Below are 17,359 nucleotides of genomic sequence, written 5' to 3'. Positions count from 1 at the left end.
CACACATTACAAAGTATTTTCATGACAGCATATTTACAGCGAGCACTCACACTTGAAGACTGGTAAACGTTTCCTCCTTTCTCATTAGCTTTAGACTTCTTCTCCCTCTTCCGTCTCCCCTCTTTCATTCCCTGCCCCCCTCTCTCAATCTCTCTCTATATATATATATATATATATATATATATATATATATATATATATATATATATATATATATATATATATATATATTTGTCTATCTCCTTCCTTCTCCATCTTCTTCTTGAGGTACAAAGTAGTACAGTCTTAGGTGAGAACAATCCCTGTTTTCATTAATACAATATATTTTCTCTCTATCTTCTCTCCCTCTCCCCCTCTCTCTTCCTCTCCCTTCTTTTCCCCCTCTCCCCCCTCTCTCCCTTTATTTCTCTCTTCTCTCCCTCTCCCCCTCTCTCTTCCTCTCCCTTCTTTTCCCCCCTCTCTCCCTTTATTTCTCTCCCTCTCCCCCCTCTCCCTCTCCCTCTCTCCCTCCCTCCACCCCCCCCCCCCCCCCTCTCTCCACTGTTCTACTTGTTCAGGTATTTGGCCACATGATGGTAGGCGTGGAGGATCTCTGAGTCATTGGGGCAGGTGTAGCGGAACTCGTCCTGTTGGTAGGCATTCTTCAGGTAGCGGGTCAGGCCTGCCAGCGCCTCAGGGATAACAAAGTCACGGTACTTCTTACACACCACCTGGAGGAAAGGAAGACAGTTACATAGGGAATAGGACCAGGAATAGGACCAGGAGTAGGACCAGGAGTAGGACAAGGAGTAGGACCAGACACTGATATTTTGCAGGGCAGGAGCTCAAGCAAGAAAAGGGGTGGAATACCCTTTTTAAATAGGGTTCCTCTGTATTAATGGATTATAAAATGTATTAAGAGGACACTATTTGTATGGCAGGGAAAGGGACAGGGAATTGGGAAGGGGGCAAGGAAATGGGCAGGAGGCAGGGATAGGTTCAGGAGGCAGGGGGTAAAGGGCAGGGAAAAGTTCAGGGGGAAGGGGGGGGGCTCTAGCCCTCTTTGGACCTTATCTATGCACATGTGTGCTTTTGAGACATTATGAGCTATTTTGTGTTAATAGAGATTTCTATAATGCATTTATACTTATGGATAATATGAATATGAATGTTCTTATAATATTGCATAGATATACAGCATAACTTAATTACCTGAATGCCTTAGGTAAAAAAAAAAAAGATCCTGTAAAAATCATATAGCATGCAGTCTGGTAAATCTATACATTTTACAAGCCATTTTGACAGGCAGCCATCTATCTCTCCTATTTTAAGAACTACATTAGCTGCTAAGTAACTCCATTTGCTGGCATAGTTCGGAATCTCCTCACCACCACTGTGGTGGGTTGACCAAAAACCGTGGGTGTGATGCCCGGCGGCTCACCAGGACTATGTTGAGTTTGGGCAGCAGGTTGCAGTCGGCCAGGGTGAGCGAGCTGCTGTCCAGATAGAGGCGCGGGGACTCGCTGGCGTCCGGGTTATCGTCCAGCTCGTGAGGCAGAGGGGTGAGGAGACACTGGTCCAGCCTCACCAGGCTCTTCAGAAACTTGTTCTCCAGCACTGAAAGTGAGTAACCATGTGAGCAAACCTTGTACATTATGCAGCTTTCAAAACAGTTCAGCGACAAAGTGCTTCACACTCTCCCAAGATCAAAAGAAAAACAAAGAAAAAAGCTATTGCAATTGAGGGTGGGTTTTAAAGGTATAATAGATAATACCTATCAATAGATCAAATTTAGAGTAATCATTTAAAAACAAGAATAATATCCACAGAGCTTTTAAAACGGTGCGGAACAAAAATATATTGATTCATTTATCATTTAAAAAAAAAATTGTTTACATGTTGCAGGTATCCTGAGAAAATGCCCAAGGTATCTCCACACTGCACACATCACTGACTAGGCAGTATTTTAGTTTAGATAAACAAGAAAGCAAAGTAAGAGGTCAAATTCGCAAAGCAGAAACTTTAAAACAATTTAGTCTTCGGAATCGAGAAGCCAAAGAAATATTGATTCCACGATCAACGTTAATTCCCACCATGTGGAAGTGGAATCGACTCCAAAATGTCTGGAATGGAACAGCTCTACTCTCCACCGTCCTTTTAGAATGAAACCAAGATGCATTTACGTGGTTCTCAAACTGGGGCCCTTGAGGAGATTGAAGGGGGTCCGAAGCAACCATTGGGAACTGATTTTCACTATTATTTCATAGACGTTAGTTATCCCAGTGATCGGATACGGACTACTAGCCTAGCTTAAAACTCTGGGAGAGGTGTTTTTTGGCCAACAGCTAGGCTAGCTGGTCCGTATCCGCTTCCATTAATTTGTGCAGAGCTAGGCTAGCTTGCAGCCGGATAGCTTTCTACTGAACGCACAGAGAGGAAATTGGTATCTATCTTCCTGTCTGACTCTGGAGAAGACGGTAAATGTTCCTTTAACCTGTTTAAGCAGTTATGGAATTCTAGACAAAATCATACTGTATCTCTTAACGAGAAAGGTCTTCACAGAATGTTATCTAATGGGGGCCGGCAGCCAAATACATTTAAATCCACGGTTCTTTGACACTAAAAAGGATGAGAACCACTGATGAGTGTTTCTTACGGTCATTGAGTCCAGGGTTGGGGTTCTTGATGTACGCTGAAAATTTATGGAAGATGTCGTCCCCAGCACCGTTAGACTCCTTGTATCGGCAGCCCAACTTCGGATACCTGTCAGCGCAGAAAAGAACATGTTAGCACTAGGCTTGCCACGGTAGTCTGTGATACCGGTGTTGAGTGTTCAGGCATCCACTGAGTACATTACTTGCCCACCGCCCCCCCACCAGTGTATGCTTTTTATAGAAATAAAATAAAATAAAACCCATTTTGTTAATTTTCACATTAGTGCCACCATTCATAAAATAAAAAACCTTTATTTATTTATTAATGTTTTATTAATGTTATCAATACTTAGTCAGTCAACATTATAAACGGAAAGTGTCTGCGTGGACAGCAGAGTCGTGGCACAGAGTAGGTTTCACTTTCACTTTTGAGTAGATTAACTTCATGTGAAGGAAAGAAAGAAGCCTCTAGAGGCGACAGGACAGGTTACATAATGGTGGAGGAGGATTTGGCAATCCTTCGGATTTAAACCCTGCAGCAGCGGAAGCTCGACTGGAGAGGATCTCAGAGGACCAGTCCAGACCAGCAACAGTATGTTTGACTGGAGAGGATCTCAGAGGACCAGTCCAGACCAGCAACAGTATGTTTGACTGGAGAGGATCTCAGAGGACCAGTCCAGACCAGCAACAGTATGTTTGACTGGAGAGGATCTCAGAGGACCAGTCCAGACCAGCAACAGTATGTTTGACTGGAGAGGATCTCAGAGGACCAGTCCAGACCAGCAACAGTATGTTTGACTGGAGAGGATCTCAGAGGACCAGTCCAGACCAGCAACAGTATGTTTGACTGGAGAGGATCTCAGAGGACCAGTCCAGACCAGCAACAGTATGTTTGACTGGAGAGGATCTCAGAGGACCAGTCCAGACCAGCAACAGTATGTTTGACTAGAGGATCTCAGAGGACCAGTCCAGACCAGCAACAGTATGTTTGACTAGAGGATCTCAGAGGACCAGTCCAGACCAGCAACAGTATGTTTGACTGGAGAGGATCTCAGAGGACAAGTCCAGACCAGCAACAGTATGTTTGACTGGAGAGGATCTCAGAGGACAAGTCCAGACCAGCAACAGTATGTTTGACTAGAGGATCTCAGAGGACCAGTCCAGACCAGCAACAGTATGTTTGACTGGAGAGGATCTCAGAGGACCAGTCCAGACCAGCAACAGTATGTTTGACTAGAGGATCTCAGAGGACCAGTCCAGACCAGCAACAGTATGTTTGACTGGAGAGGATCTCAGAGGACCAGTCCAGACCAGCAACAGTATGTTTGACTAGAGGATCTCAGAGGACCAGTCCAGACCAGCAACAGTATGTTTGACTGGAGAGGATCTCAGAGGACAAGTCCAGACCAGCAACAGTATGTTTGACGGGAGAGGATCTCAGAGGACCAGTCCAGACCAGCAACAGTATGTTTGACTGGAGAGGATCTCAGAGGACCAGTCCAGACCAGCAACAGTATGTTTGACTGGAGAGGATCTCAGAGGACCAGTCCAGACCAGCAACAGTATGTTTGCAGGATGCAAGGATAGAAAATTGTCGGATGGTATTAGAAGCTAAATTAAATTAAATTAGAACCTAACCACAACTCTGTCTGCCCAACAAATGGATACTCATCAGTGAAAATGTATTAAAAACAAACCTAGACGGACAGACACAACAGATCAATGTACCCGTATAACATTAAATATCAAAGGAAACGCTCTACAGATATGAGCGTCATTTTGTAAAATGATCGGTGTCATGTTTATAAATTTTTTTATCATGGGAAATTCCACATCACTGCAGCAACCATAGTTAGCATGTGTGGGAGTGTGTGCATGCGTGTGTGAGTGTGTATGTACGTGTATGTTCGGTTCATTTTCATTTTTGGATAAAAGCGAGCTAAATGACTAAATGGAAATGGAATGGAAATGGATACGGACCAGCTAGCCTGTTGGGATAAAAAAACACATCTCACAGAGTTTCAAGCTAGACTAGTGGTTTGTATTCACTTAATTAATTTGTGCTAAGCTAGCCTTTAGCCAGATCATTTTCTACTGAATGCACAGAGAGGAAATTGGTGTCTATCTTCTTGTCTGACTGTGTCTTGAACCGCAAACGCTTCGTTCACCAACACTGCACAAGTTTAATATCACCGTTCTGATTCAGGTGGCGAAGAGGGGGGGGGGGGGGTTAATTTAGGAGTGGAGTTTACAGCGAAGGGCTATGTGTTTTGAAAGTCGTTACCATGTGTAAACAAAGCACTCACTGTGGCGGGGCCAGACGCTCCTCCAGGAACTCCTCTATCTTGTTGGTGTCCGTACGGACCTCCTCGTCGTACATCAGGAAGGGAGGCTGGGAGCCCGGCGCCAGGTCTTTCAGAACCTCAGGGGCCCTGGAGTGGATGGAAACGGCAAGAGTCAACAACAGGGCTATCGGGTTTGTTTGCACAGATTACCAAATCTTGATGGTGTACTGCATATGAATGAGAGAGAGAGAGAGAGAGAGAGAGAGAGAGAGAGAGAGAGAGAGAGAGAGAGAGAGAGAGAGAGAGAGAGAGAGAGAGAGAGAGAGAGAGAGAGAGGGGGGGGGGGGTGGGGGGAAGGGGAGAGAGAGAGAAAGAGAGATAGAGAGAGAGGGGGGTGGGGGTAGTGGAGAGGGGGGTAGAGAGAGATAGAGAGAGAGGGGGGGTGGGGGTAGGGGAGAGGGGGGTAGAGAGAGAGAGAGAGAAATTGGAGATGGGAAGGCTGTCTAGAGGACAGAACAAAAGGTGTTGATCATACTAGCTCAGAGTGGATAAGGTGTTTTTATATACATTTTCATATCCTGGTTAGTAATGTGCCTGTTTATATGGAAAGGTGTGTGCATGACAACAGAGAGAGAGAGAGAGAGAGAGAGAGAGAGAGAGACACACACACACACAGAAGGGAGAAGATGACTTTATTGTATTTACTGTCAATTGAAATGTGTCTTTTCTCATATCCCTTCCTAGTTACACATAGGCTACACACAGTCCTCACAGTCCAGTTTGGTGTTTAGCTCAAGGGGCACTTAGGCAGAGATGGTGGGCACTGTGGATGCAGCCGCACTTCAGTCACCAGCTGGAAAAACCCTCCTGTCAGTACCGGGGATTGAACTAGTGACCTTCCAGTTACTGGTCGGACTCTTCTACCTCTAGGCCATTGTGCTCCCTGCCTCCCTCCCCAATACAGACAGACAGTGTTCTGCTTACCTTTTCATATCTACGGTGGTGAGGGTGAAGTTGACTCCCTTTAGCCACAGGATCATGAAGATTCTCTGGCAGAAAGGACAGTTCCCCACACCCTCTCCATCATCACTGGCCTGAAAGAGCACACACAAATAATGTAGACAACAACAATGGTCACACTTAGTGCTTTCAGACAGACATGGTTCTGGTTCTGGCTCTGGCTCCGTTCTGGAGTCTCAGAACCTTGGTGCTTCCTTGCGAACCAGCCCACGTTCACACCAGTTTAAGCAGAACCAAAGTTCCACCGTCCTCCGTCATCAATGGGGGGGCGTTACTCAGGCAGAAGTAAACACAACAGTGGCAAAATGGCAGATCACATTGATTATCTGCGAACTTTCGTTCTGTTACTTCAGATATTTGTTTTTATCCAACAATCCAGCATGAACCAACTATTGATGATGAGAAGACGTACAGTAGAAGACGATTACGTATAAGACGAATGGTATGTAAGAAGTATAACATTATATATATATTTTGCAGCTACACTGGAGCTGGATAAAATGTTGAATATACATGCTTCTGCAACAAAGTGTCAACACATTTCGCTGTTCATTTGAGGTAGGATAACAATGTAAATATTTTTATGAGGTAGGATATTATTTTAAGTATAAATCAAGAATGAATGAATTTACACCGGTGTTTCCTGAGGTAAATAGTCACACACACTGTAAAATCAAAAAAACTAAAAACTATAAAACAAAGAAACTCACGAACAGAGATCGAGGCTCACACTAAGAGAGGGACTTTCCCGCCCTTTCCCCCTAAAATCAATACAACTTTGTGTTTTTACTACAGTTATGCCTATGCCTCTTCTGTGAACCACAACATAACCCAAGGTTTACCATAATACATAATATATATGCACATGCATGCACACATTTCTCTTTCTACAATTTCTGCTTCAGAAGTTATGAAAACTGTAAATTGCATCGCTTTCATCATGATGGAATCCAAAATGACAGTTTAGTAACTTATTATACTGTGAATTTCTCCAGACCTCTCTTGGCAGACCCTGAGGTGTGGCCAGCAGTAGCAAGCCCTCCTCTATCCCCACTGAAAACCGACCCACACATCAAACAAAAACAAAAGCGTAGAGGTCACTGTTTGACGACATTACAGATTCCAAAATGACATATATATTTGGTATATAGACACCTTTAGGAGTCTAAATATGTACATCTTGATATATCTTCCAAAGTGTGCATGGCACCCCCCTTCCTACACTATTGACCTATCTCAAACCTGGCCTTCTTTTCTGAATCACAACTGTTGCTTTCTCTAATACATGTGCACACTTCCAAGTGGGAGGAATGAAGGTCTGCCAGGTTGTATTTGTGTAGTAGTTTAGATGCTTATCATCTCTACATATTGGAATAATGAGGTCATTGGTATGTGGGGAAGCGGTGGCATTTTCTGCAGGGTATGAAACCAAAACATGCAGGTCTCTAAACCGGTCAGACTGGCTCTTTTTTGGTTCTGCTCTGTCACCTGACATGGCTTCTCTGGAGACGAGGTTGAGAAGGTTACTCTGGGAATGCAAGGTGCTGGAGGTGAAACAACCTCAACAAACACAGCTTCCACATCTTTATCACTGCAAACTCTTTAAAAGGTTGCCCAGATTTCCATCTCTTATAACCTTCATCAGGATATATGTACCATATGATGTTCTTCATCAGGATATATGTGCCATATGTTTCACAGCCTTTGTCAGGAGATATGTGCCATATGTTTCACAACCTGTCAGGATATTATGTGCCATATGTTTCACAGCCTTTGTCAGGAGATATGTGCCATATGTTTCATGACCTTCGTCAGAATATACTGTATGTGCCATATGTTTCATGACCTTCCAGTTTATATTTAGGCAATGTTTATCTGTAAAGAACCCAGATTTGGTGTTTGTTCAAATCTGACTGGCAGATAGCTGTTAAAGTGAGTACACTATGCACTTAGGTTTTCATTTTCAATTGAGTGGTATGTCACTTAATTGTGCATTACATTGCAGATGTTATCGGAAATGTTTTTATGACGTAGTTTGAACTACTTTTTCATTTTAAGGGTAGCTGTGCTGTAGTTCAACTCCGTCCACTGTGATGTAATTGGTAGCTTATAAAACTATGCTCTCAGAGTAGCTTCCCTAACACTGCTTACAATACGTTAATTTACTGAGCAGTATTTATAAAGGGAATGCACAGCAGGTTGTCACACTTTGATCCTTTTAAAGCAAATGGGTTATTTTACAAAGTCTCCAGTTCAACAGAATCAACCTTCTGGGCAAATACCATGTAATCTGCCCCCAGTTCAACAGAATCAACCTTCTGGGCAAATACCATGTAATCTGCCCCCAGTTCAACAGAATCAACCTTCTGAGCAAATACCATGTAATCTGCCTCCAGTTCAACAGAATCAACCTTCTGAGCAAATACCATGTAATCTGCCTCCAGTTCAACAGAATCAACCTTCTGGGCAAATACCATGTAATCTGCCCCCAGTTCAACAGAATCAACCTTCTGGGCAAATACCATGTAATCTGCCTCCAGTTCAACAGAATCAACCTTCTGGGCAAATACCATGTAATCTGCCCCCAGTTTAACAGAATCAACCTTCTGGGTAAATACCATGTAATCTGCCTATGCCTGATTGAATACAGTTGATTCAATTGATGCTGATGAAGGCTGTGTGTTGAAACACAGCATCTTCTTACAGACGTTTCAGTGGAATTCTGTTACTAGGGAACAACAAAGTTAATTTCCTGACATTAGCAAACACTTTAACAGGAAATAAACATGGGTCCATTTACAATGTTTATGTAGTCAAGTTGAAACCGGCTGGCGAACTGTGCACCTGGTTAAAGACTATTCTATGTGTGAGCTACTGTATGCTTGCACATGCATGCCATAGTTAGGCCTATATACTTTGCAGACTATCAAGCCCGTCTCTTACACATGCACTTGCATTTGTTAAAACTCTATAATGTGTTAAAAGACCAATCATATAATATTGATGCAGTATAGGTGTGGTTCTCTTACACACAGTAGCATTTCTATGCAGATGTTAATTTAAAGCGTGGTTATCTTGAACAGACCTTTTTAGACTATTTACCCACGTTACCCAGACAATGGTCTCGCCTGTCAGCTGTCAGAGCAGAATCTCTTGCACAAACGGGGAGAGGAGAGGAGGGGCTGGTCAAAGAGCTGTCACTCAAGAGAGGTGAGGCAGAAGTACAAAAAACATTCGATTTACTTTCTTTGCCAATATCCTCCACCCAAAATTATAGTTCCAGCAGTTCAACTCCACCTCAAGTAACTAAAATCACTATGCCCATTTGAATTTAGTTGAACTACTAGCAAGCTACTGCTAAATGTAGTTCAACTACTAATTTACTAACTACTAATAACACTGGTTGTAACACATTTGATGCCTGATCTGGATGCGGCTATAACTTTGAATTGGGTGTACAGAGTATCACTAATAACCACAAATTAAGTTTCTGAACATGTATGAGTTATGCAGTGATGTAGTTATCAAGAAAGTAAACAGATTATAGTGTTATGTCTTTTCTGCGTAAGGAAACCATACCTTTATGGCTGTGTTTAACATCGTTTCCATGGACTTGGTGAATAAACAAGGCTGCATAGACGCCGTGAAATTCGATTATTTGACTTGTTATGGGAAAATAATAGGAGTATAGGTAGCACCAGTTAGTTTACTTCCTCTTTGGTCAGTGGAGCATTGTCCAACTCTCTGCATAGTGTGTTATTGATATATTGTTATTGATGTTTATTGATGTGTATTGATGTGTGTTATTGATATTAGCAAACACTGCAACAGGTAGGAAACTGGGGTCCATTTAGAATGTTGTTAAGGTGAAGCCGTCTATAAATCAATATTGTCACAAGTCATTTGATGCCTGATCTGTATTGTCATTGGAACCTCCAACTGTGCTTTTCTTTGTTTTTCTTTTTCATACATTCTCTTTTGTTTACCTTTTCTTTTCCTCATGTTATGTGAGTAATTGTTATGTTTACAAATTTTTGGAAAATAATCTCCAATAAGAAAACCATGCAGAAAAAGATGATAGACAATACAACTGTGTGTTTTCTTTTTTTTAACTGCAAGTAGAGGAGGTTTTTCACAGCAGTTTCGTCGCAAGTATAGTGAGTCTTACCTTGATGAAGAGTTCAATCTTCGGGGGCTCAGCCATCTCTTTCTCTCTCGCTTTCTCTCTCTCTCTCTTTCTCTGTCCTTCTGTCTTTGTTACACGAGCAACTAGCACCCTGTTAGCCTGTCCGCTTTTATTTTAATGTTGCACTCCTCCCTCTCTGACTGTCACCTCACCTGTCAGGCTTGGACGGCCCACACCAATTGCCTGTATTTCCAGATTAACCAGTAGAGCCTGATCTCTCCTCCCAGCCTTCTAGGCTTCCACTCTCCTTAAGTCACTCTCTGTGTGTCAGCTGTTCCCTCTGTGTGTGTGTGTGTGTGTGTGTGTGTGTGTGTGTGTGTGTGTGTAGGTGTGTGTGTGTGTGTGTGTGTGTGTGTGTGTGTGTGTGTGTGTGTGTGTGTGTGTGTGTGTGTGTGTGTGTGTGTGATTGATTGATTGATTGATTGATTGATTGATTGATTGAAAACTTTATTAACAGATTGCAGAATGGGTACAGTACAGTACAGCTCAATACATACAATTGTTAAGGGGATGCAGACCAGAGAAAGACTTTCGTCTTGTTTACATCAGGGTCCCCCATTTTCAATTCATCGTAACATATATGACATACATGACATACAGATAGACAGTACTGCTACATCTATACATTTATGACATACCAGATTTGCAAATACAGTACTGTTTGTGATACGAAAAGAGTCCATAAAAAAGAGTATATACATTTGACGTAGAAACTGTACATTGGAGGAGGTTGGGTGGGGGGGGGGGGGGGGGGGGGGTTGGGTAGGAGTGGGGGGGGGGGGGTGGTTGGGTAGGAGGGGTGAGTGGGGGACACTGTACAACTGTACAAGCAAAACTGTACATTGGAATATTGACAAGACCATACTTGGTAATTTGTACTGTACATTGGAGGGGGTTGTGTTGGGACATTTACAGGGGCCAGTTTCGAATTGCAGTCTCCCGTAGGTGTTTTTTTTAGAGTGTTTTTGAAAGTGGGTAGTGATTCACATTCCATTACAGCTTTGGGTAGGGCGTTCCACATTGATGTGGCATAATTGCGAAACGTGTTTAGTCCCTTGTTTGAGCCGAATCTGGGTTTAACATGATTTGTGGAGCTCCCTCTGGTGTTGTGATCGTGGTATTCACTGACCTTTGGGAAGTATTTTGACATGTACATGGGTACCTTGGTCGTGTAGTGTATCTTGTAGACCAGGCCCATTGCAAGTTGCTGTACTCTGTCGTCTACTCTAAGCCATCCTAGGTTGTCAAAGTGGGCAGGGGTGAGGTGGGTTCTAGGAGTAAGGGGTGTGTGGGTGTGTGTGTGTGTGTGTGTGTGTGTGTGTGTGTGTGTGTGTGTGTGTGTGTGTGTGTGTGTGTGTGTGTGTGTGTGTGTGTGTGTGTGTGTGTGTGTGTGTGTGTGTGTGTGTGTGTGTGTGTGTGTGTGTGTGTGTGTGTGTGTGTTTGCGTGTGTGTGTGTGTCTCTGTTTCTCTCCCTTTTTGCAAACTTGTGGGGTTCAGTTTGTCTGTGCTATTGCCCCCCAGGGATAATAGTTCTCATCTTATACCCCCCTCTCTCTCCCCCATTCACTCACTCTCTTTTACCCCCCCCCTTCTCTCTCTCTCCCGTCTCCCCCTACTCTCACTCACTCATCTCTCTCTCCCACTCTCTCATTCTCCTTCGACCCCCCCCCCCCTCACTCTCACTCACTCTCTTTCATCCCCTCCCCCCCTTTCTTTCTCTCTTCCCCACTCTCACTCTCTCTTCCACTCACTTCCACTCTCTCTCTTTAATTCTCTCTCCATCTCCTTCCTCAGTAGTTTGTTTACATTGTAATCTTGCTTCAACACTGTCTTTCTCTGGTTCAGCAGCATTCATGACTGACTGACATGAAATCAAATGCTCTCTCACCCAGATAGTATTCTGAGAGCACAGGTGAGTCTTGAGAAAATAGTCTTTGTGTGACAACAGGAAGAGAGGGGGGGGGGGGGGGGGGTACACAGACCAGGTCACACAGTCTCCCAGCTAATAGTTTAATTGTTTATTGATAAATGGACTGCATCCATATATTATCCAAAGTCATTTACAACTTATGCCTCACATTCACCCATTAACTCACACATTCACACACCGACGGCGGAGGGCACCATGCAAGGTGCCAACCTGCTCATCCGAAGCAGTTAGGGGTGTCTTGCTCAAGGACACTTCGACATGCCAGGAGAAGCCGGGAATCAAACCGAGAACCTTTAGATTACCAGACGACCGATCTAGACTGATAGCTAGGCTGCTTTGAGCAGGTGTGTGTGTGTGTGTGTGGGGGGGGGGGGGGGGGTTATAGTTTTTGGAAGTGCTGTTGGTACTCTACCAGCGGGGAGCTGGGGGCTAGCTATGATGATAGAGTATTTAGCGTAAGTTTGAGACCAGCGTTCACCAGTTTGTTTATCCTGTGGTTAAAGGGGAGTGGGGAGGGTGAGCGGGAGGGTGAGCTGGAGGAGGGGAGTGGGGAGGACGAGTGGGGAGGGTGAGCTGGAGGAGGGTGAGCTGGTGGGTGAGCTGGAGGAGGGGAGTGGGGAGGACGAGTGGGGAGGGTGAGCTGGAGGAGGGTGAGCTGGTGGGTGAGCTGGAGGAGGGTGAGCGGGAGGAGGGTGAGCTGGTGGGTGAGCTGGAGGAGGGTGAGCTGGAGGGTGAGCTGGAGGAGGGTGAGCTGGTGGGTGAGCTGGAGGAGGGTGAGCGGGAGGAGGGTGAGCTGGAGGGTGAGCTGGAGGAGGGTGAGCTGGAGGAGGGTGAGCTGGAGGAGGGTGAGCTGGAGGGTGAGCTGGAGGAGGGTGAGCTGGTGGAGGGTGAGCTGGAGGAGGGTGAGCTGGAGGAGGGTGAGCTGGTGGGTGAGCGGGAGGAGGGTGAGCTGGAGGAGAGTGAGCTGGTGGGTGAGCGGGAGGAGGGTGAGCTGGAGGGTGAGCTGGAGGAGGGTGAGCTGGAGGAGAGTGAGCTGGTGGAGGGTGAGCTGGAGGAGAGTGAGCTGGTGGGTGAGCGGGAGGAGGGTGAGCTGGAGGAGGGTGAGCTGGAGGAGAGTGAGCAGGAGGAGGGTGAGCTGGAGGAGAGTGAGCAGGAGGAGGGTGAGCTGGAGGAGGGTGAGCTGGAGGAGGGTGAGCTGGAGGAGAGTGAGCTGGAGGAGGGGAGTGGGAGATTTGGGGAACGTGGGTGTGGTTTTGGGTTGGTGGACTGCAGATCCATTGCAGTGTTGTCGTAGCCCGTCGTAGCAGTTCTGATATTGGAGTTGTCTGAAGGTCAACCTGGTTTGTGGAGTCTTCAGAATGTTGCCATGGGATGTAAAGGCCTGCTGTAGCAGGTCATTGTCTGGTGTTGTGGGGGATGGTGCCTATTCATCACATTCTGATACGGTTGGGTGGTGGATGGCTTAATCAAGATTGGAGGTGTAAAGAATTTCCCTAGATCTGTTTAGAATAAATCCATTTATTCCGAAGAGGTTTCTGCGCCCCCAGAATAGATTGAAGTTGTCAATAAAGTTCACTTTGTGTAGGGGACAGGCAATTGAGAGCCATCCATTTAGAGCCATCACTCTACTGAAACATTTCATTCCTGGTCTCGAAGAAGGGATAGGGCTACTGATGAATGACTCTTGATCTTTGGAGACTGGCAGTTTTAGCAGTTCAGTGAAGTCCCTTTTCAGTGTTTCCGTCTGCAGTCATATAATTTCCTCCCACATGGATGACAATCTTGTTCACAGTTTTGTGGGCCGACAGAATTTCTGGAATTTCTTCTGTTACGTCACAAATCATTTCATCAGGGAAGCAGTCTATTTTGGTATCAAGGTATCAATGTTGACATTTGCTACAGTAGAATCGCCGATAATTAGCGCTGTTGGCTCAGTGATCCGCTGTTGTGGCCCTCTGTCCTGCACACTTCGGCCCAAGTCTGGGTCCTCCGAGCGGTGCGAGTCTGGTCTGTGAGCCGGGTCTTCCGAGCGGTGCGAGTCTGGTCTGTGAGCCGGGTCTTCAGAGCGGTGCAAGTCTGGTTCTCGCTGCTGCTGCAGTCCTCTGTCCTGCTCATATCCTTCCCCGTTCTATTTGAGCGCTGTGGGACTGACATTAAGAGGCCTGTCCTCAGCTGGCGATGAAGGCTCGCCATGTAGTGACTGAAATCTGTTTTTTAGCTGTATGGTCTTCAGTGGTTGAGGGGAGTTATTCACCCTGTCACCCCAGGTTCCACAGAGAGGGGGCAGTAACAGAGAATGCCCTGTCACCCCAGGTTCCACAGAGAGGGGGCAGTAACAGAGAACACCCTGTCACCCCAGGTTCCACAGAGAGGGGGCAGTAACAGAGAACACCCTGTCACCCCAGGTTCCACAGAGAGGGGGCAGTAACAGAGAACACCCTGTCACCCCAGGTTCCACAGAGAGGGGGCAGTAACAGAGAACACCCTGTCACCCCAGGTTCCACAGAGAGGGGGCAGTAACAGAGAACACCCTGTCACCCCAGGTTCCACAGAGAGGGGGCAGTAACAGAGAACACCCTGTCACCCCAGGTTCCACAGAGAGGGGGCAGTAACAGAGAACACCCTGTCACCCCAGGTTCCACAGAGAGGGGGCAGCAACAGATAATGCCCTGTCACCCCAGGTTCCACAGAGAGGGGGCATTAACAGAGAATGCCCTGTCACCCCAGGTTCCACAGAGAGGGGGCAGCAACAGAGAATGCCCCGTCACCCCAGGTTCCACAGAGAGGGGGCAGCAACAGAGAATGCCCCGTCACCCCAGGTTCCACAGAGAGGGGGCAGCAACAGAGAATGCCTTGTCACCCCAGGTTCCACAGAGAGGGGGCAGTAACAGAGAATGCCTTGTCACCCCAGGTTCCACAGAGAGGGGGCAGCAACAAACTTTATAATATAATATAAACATTATAATTTAAAATAATACATTTATATATGTATTTATTTATTATAATTAAATTAAAGGGGATCAATAAAGGAATATCTTATCTTATCTTATCTTAAATGTATTATAATAAAGTTCTGTACGGCACTTTGGTCAACATGGGTTGTTTTTAAATGTGCTTTACAAATAAATGTGCTTTACAAATAAATTTGACTTGACGAATAAACAAAATATTCTGAATATTACCATGGAAACAAAATGAACATACTGGAAAAATATATATATATAATAATAAAAAATAAAAAGCAAATGGGACAAGGTGTAAACGTACCTCAATATCCCATCTAATATCATCAGTATCATCAGTATATCATGTCTCATAATGACTTTATCTAATCAATGGTTTATTGCTCTGTATAAACAAGGTCGAGTTTTACAGTAGCCATCTGATTACCTGGGCATATAAACACATATACATGAGAGGTGGTACACTGTAGAACAGTGGTTCTCAGTGTGGGGGTACGGGGACTGAGAGGTGGTACACTGTAGAACAGTGGTTCTCAGTGTGGGGGTACGGGGACTGAGAGGTGGTACACTGTAGAACAGTGGTTCTCAGTGTGGGGGTACGGGGACTGAGAGGTGGTACACTGTAGAACAGTGGTTCTCAGTGTGGGGGTACGGGGACTGAGAGGTGGTACACTGTAGAACAGTGGTTCTCAGTGTGGGGGTACGGGGACTGAGAGGTGGTACACTGTAGAACAGTGGTTCTCAGTGTGGGGGTACGGGGACTGAGAGGTGGTACACTGTAGAACAGTGGTTCTCACTGTGGGGGTACGGGGACTGAGAGGTGGTACACTGTAGAACAGTGGTTCTCAATGTGGGGGTACGGGGACTGGGAGGTGGTACACTGTAGAACAGTAGTTCTCAATATGGGGGTACGGGGACTGGGAGAACAGTGGTTCTCACTGTGGGGGTACAGGGACTGAGAGGTGGTACACTGTAGAACAGTAGTTATCAATATGGGGGTACGGGGACTGGGAGGTGGTACACTGTAGAACAGTGGTTCTCAATATGGGGGTACGGGGACTGGGAGGTGGTACACTGTAGAACAGTGGTTCTCAATGTGGGGGTACAGGGACCACTGTGAGGTGAGAGGTGAACAGTGGTTCTCAGTGTGGGGGTACAGGTATGTCATGGGGCTGTCCCATGCCCTATAAGTAGGGATGCACATTGGCCATACACACACCACTCTTCTATGTATAACATCTTGCTGGCATATAGTTGTGGATTGTGTATGGTTAATGGGTTCTCTGAGTTGGAATGGCCTGAATTGGTTTGGCCTGTGCCCCACATGTGGTCATACTACCAAACATTTAGATTAGGCCTTTGGCATTGTTTGTATATTGTATGTAGGTATATTAGTAAAACCCATGCACAAGACAAGAACATTCTGTTAAATGATAACATGTTATGTGTATATAAATTGTTAACAAATACCCTTTGTCTGTGCTCCCACTTGGTTCCTTGTAGAATATCTGGCTGCCCAACCAGAACTACTACTACTACTACTACTACTACTTCTTCTTCTTCTTCTTCTTCTTCTTCTTCTTCTTCTTCTTCTTCTTCTTCTTCTTCTTCTTCTTCTTCTTCTTCTTCTTCTTCTTCTTCTTCTTCTTCTTCTTCTTCTTCTTCTTCTTCTTCTGTGTTTAAATGGTGAAACGCCACCACTCGGAGCATTATCGCCACCTACTGTTCATCATAGAGTACAAGTCAAGTCAAGTCAAGTCAAGTCAGTTTTATATATATAGCACATTTACAAATGACTAACAGCCAAACCAAAGTGCTTTACAACATGATAAAAACACATACAATGCAATAAAATACACTAAAATTACAGAAAAAGGTCAAGTATACAGTACATAAAGCAAGATCTTATCTCTGGGCAGATCTTATGTGGGGGAGGCTGTTCCAGAGCCGGGGGGCAGCAGCAGCAAAGGCTCTGTCTCCCCTAGTTTTAAGCCTGGTCCTAGGCACCTCCAGCAGCAGCTGGTCAGCAGACCTTAGGGCTCTGGATGGAGTGTGGTGATGCAGGAGCTCAGCTAAGTACAGTGGAGCCAGCCCGTGTAGTGCTTTAAAAACAGTCAGTAAAAGTTTAAAATCAATACGGAAACGGACGGGGAGCCAGTGGAGAGAAGCCAGAACTGGTGTGATGCATGTGGTCATGTTTCCTGGTACCGGAAAGCAGATGGGCAGCCGCATTCTGTAGGGCCTACCAGTTGCATGCGACGGAGCAGCAACTGGTCAATGCCGACATACAACACATTGCAGTAATCCAGCCTGATTGAGATAAAGACATGGATCACCCTCTC

General features: G+C 45.4%; 1 protein-coding gene across 1 annotated transcript; it reads right to left on the bottom strand.

The window, feature by feature from the left end:
• Nucleotides 1–533: 533 nt before the first annotated feature.
• Nucleotides 534–10,237, bottom strand: LOC311237457 (chloride intracellular channel protein 1-like). The gene is made up of 6 exons (XM_084325348.1): nt 10,107–10,237; nt 5,903–6,012; nt 4,940–5,065; nt 2,636–2,742; nt 1,421–1,596; nt 534–710 (listed from the first exon to the last, which is right to left on the bottom strand). The coding sequence occupies exons 1-6, from the start codon at nt 10,140–10,142 to the stop codon at nt 546–548; spliced, it is 720 nt and encodes a 239-aa protein (XP_084181474.1). The 5' UTR covers nt 10,143–10,237; the 3' UTR covers nt 534–545.
• Nucleotides 10,238–17,359: the final 7,122 nt, after the last annotated feature.

Source organism: Notolepis coatsorum, assembly GCF_963971535.1.
Source record: "Notolepis coatsorum genome assembly, chromosome: 11".
Classification (NCBI taxonomy): domain Eukaryota; kingdom Metazoa; phylum Chordata; class Actinopteri; order Aulopiformes; family Paralepididae; genus Notolepis; species Notolepis coatsorum.
The sequence above is the reverse complement of the archived record's forward strand: the minus strand, read 5'-3'. Positions and strand labels throughout refer to the sequence as shown.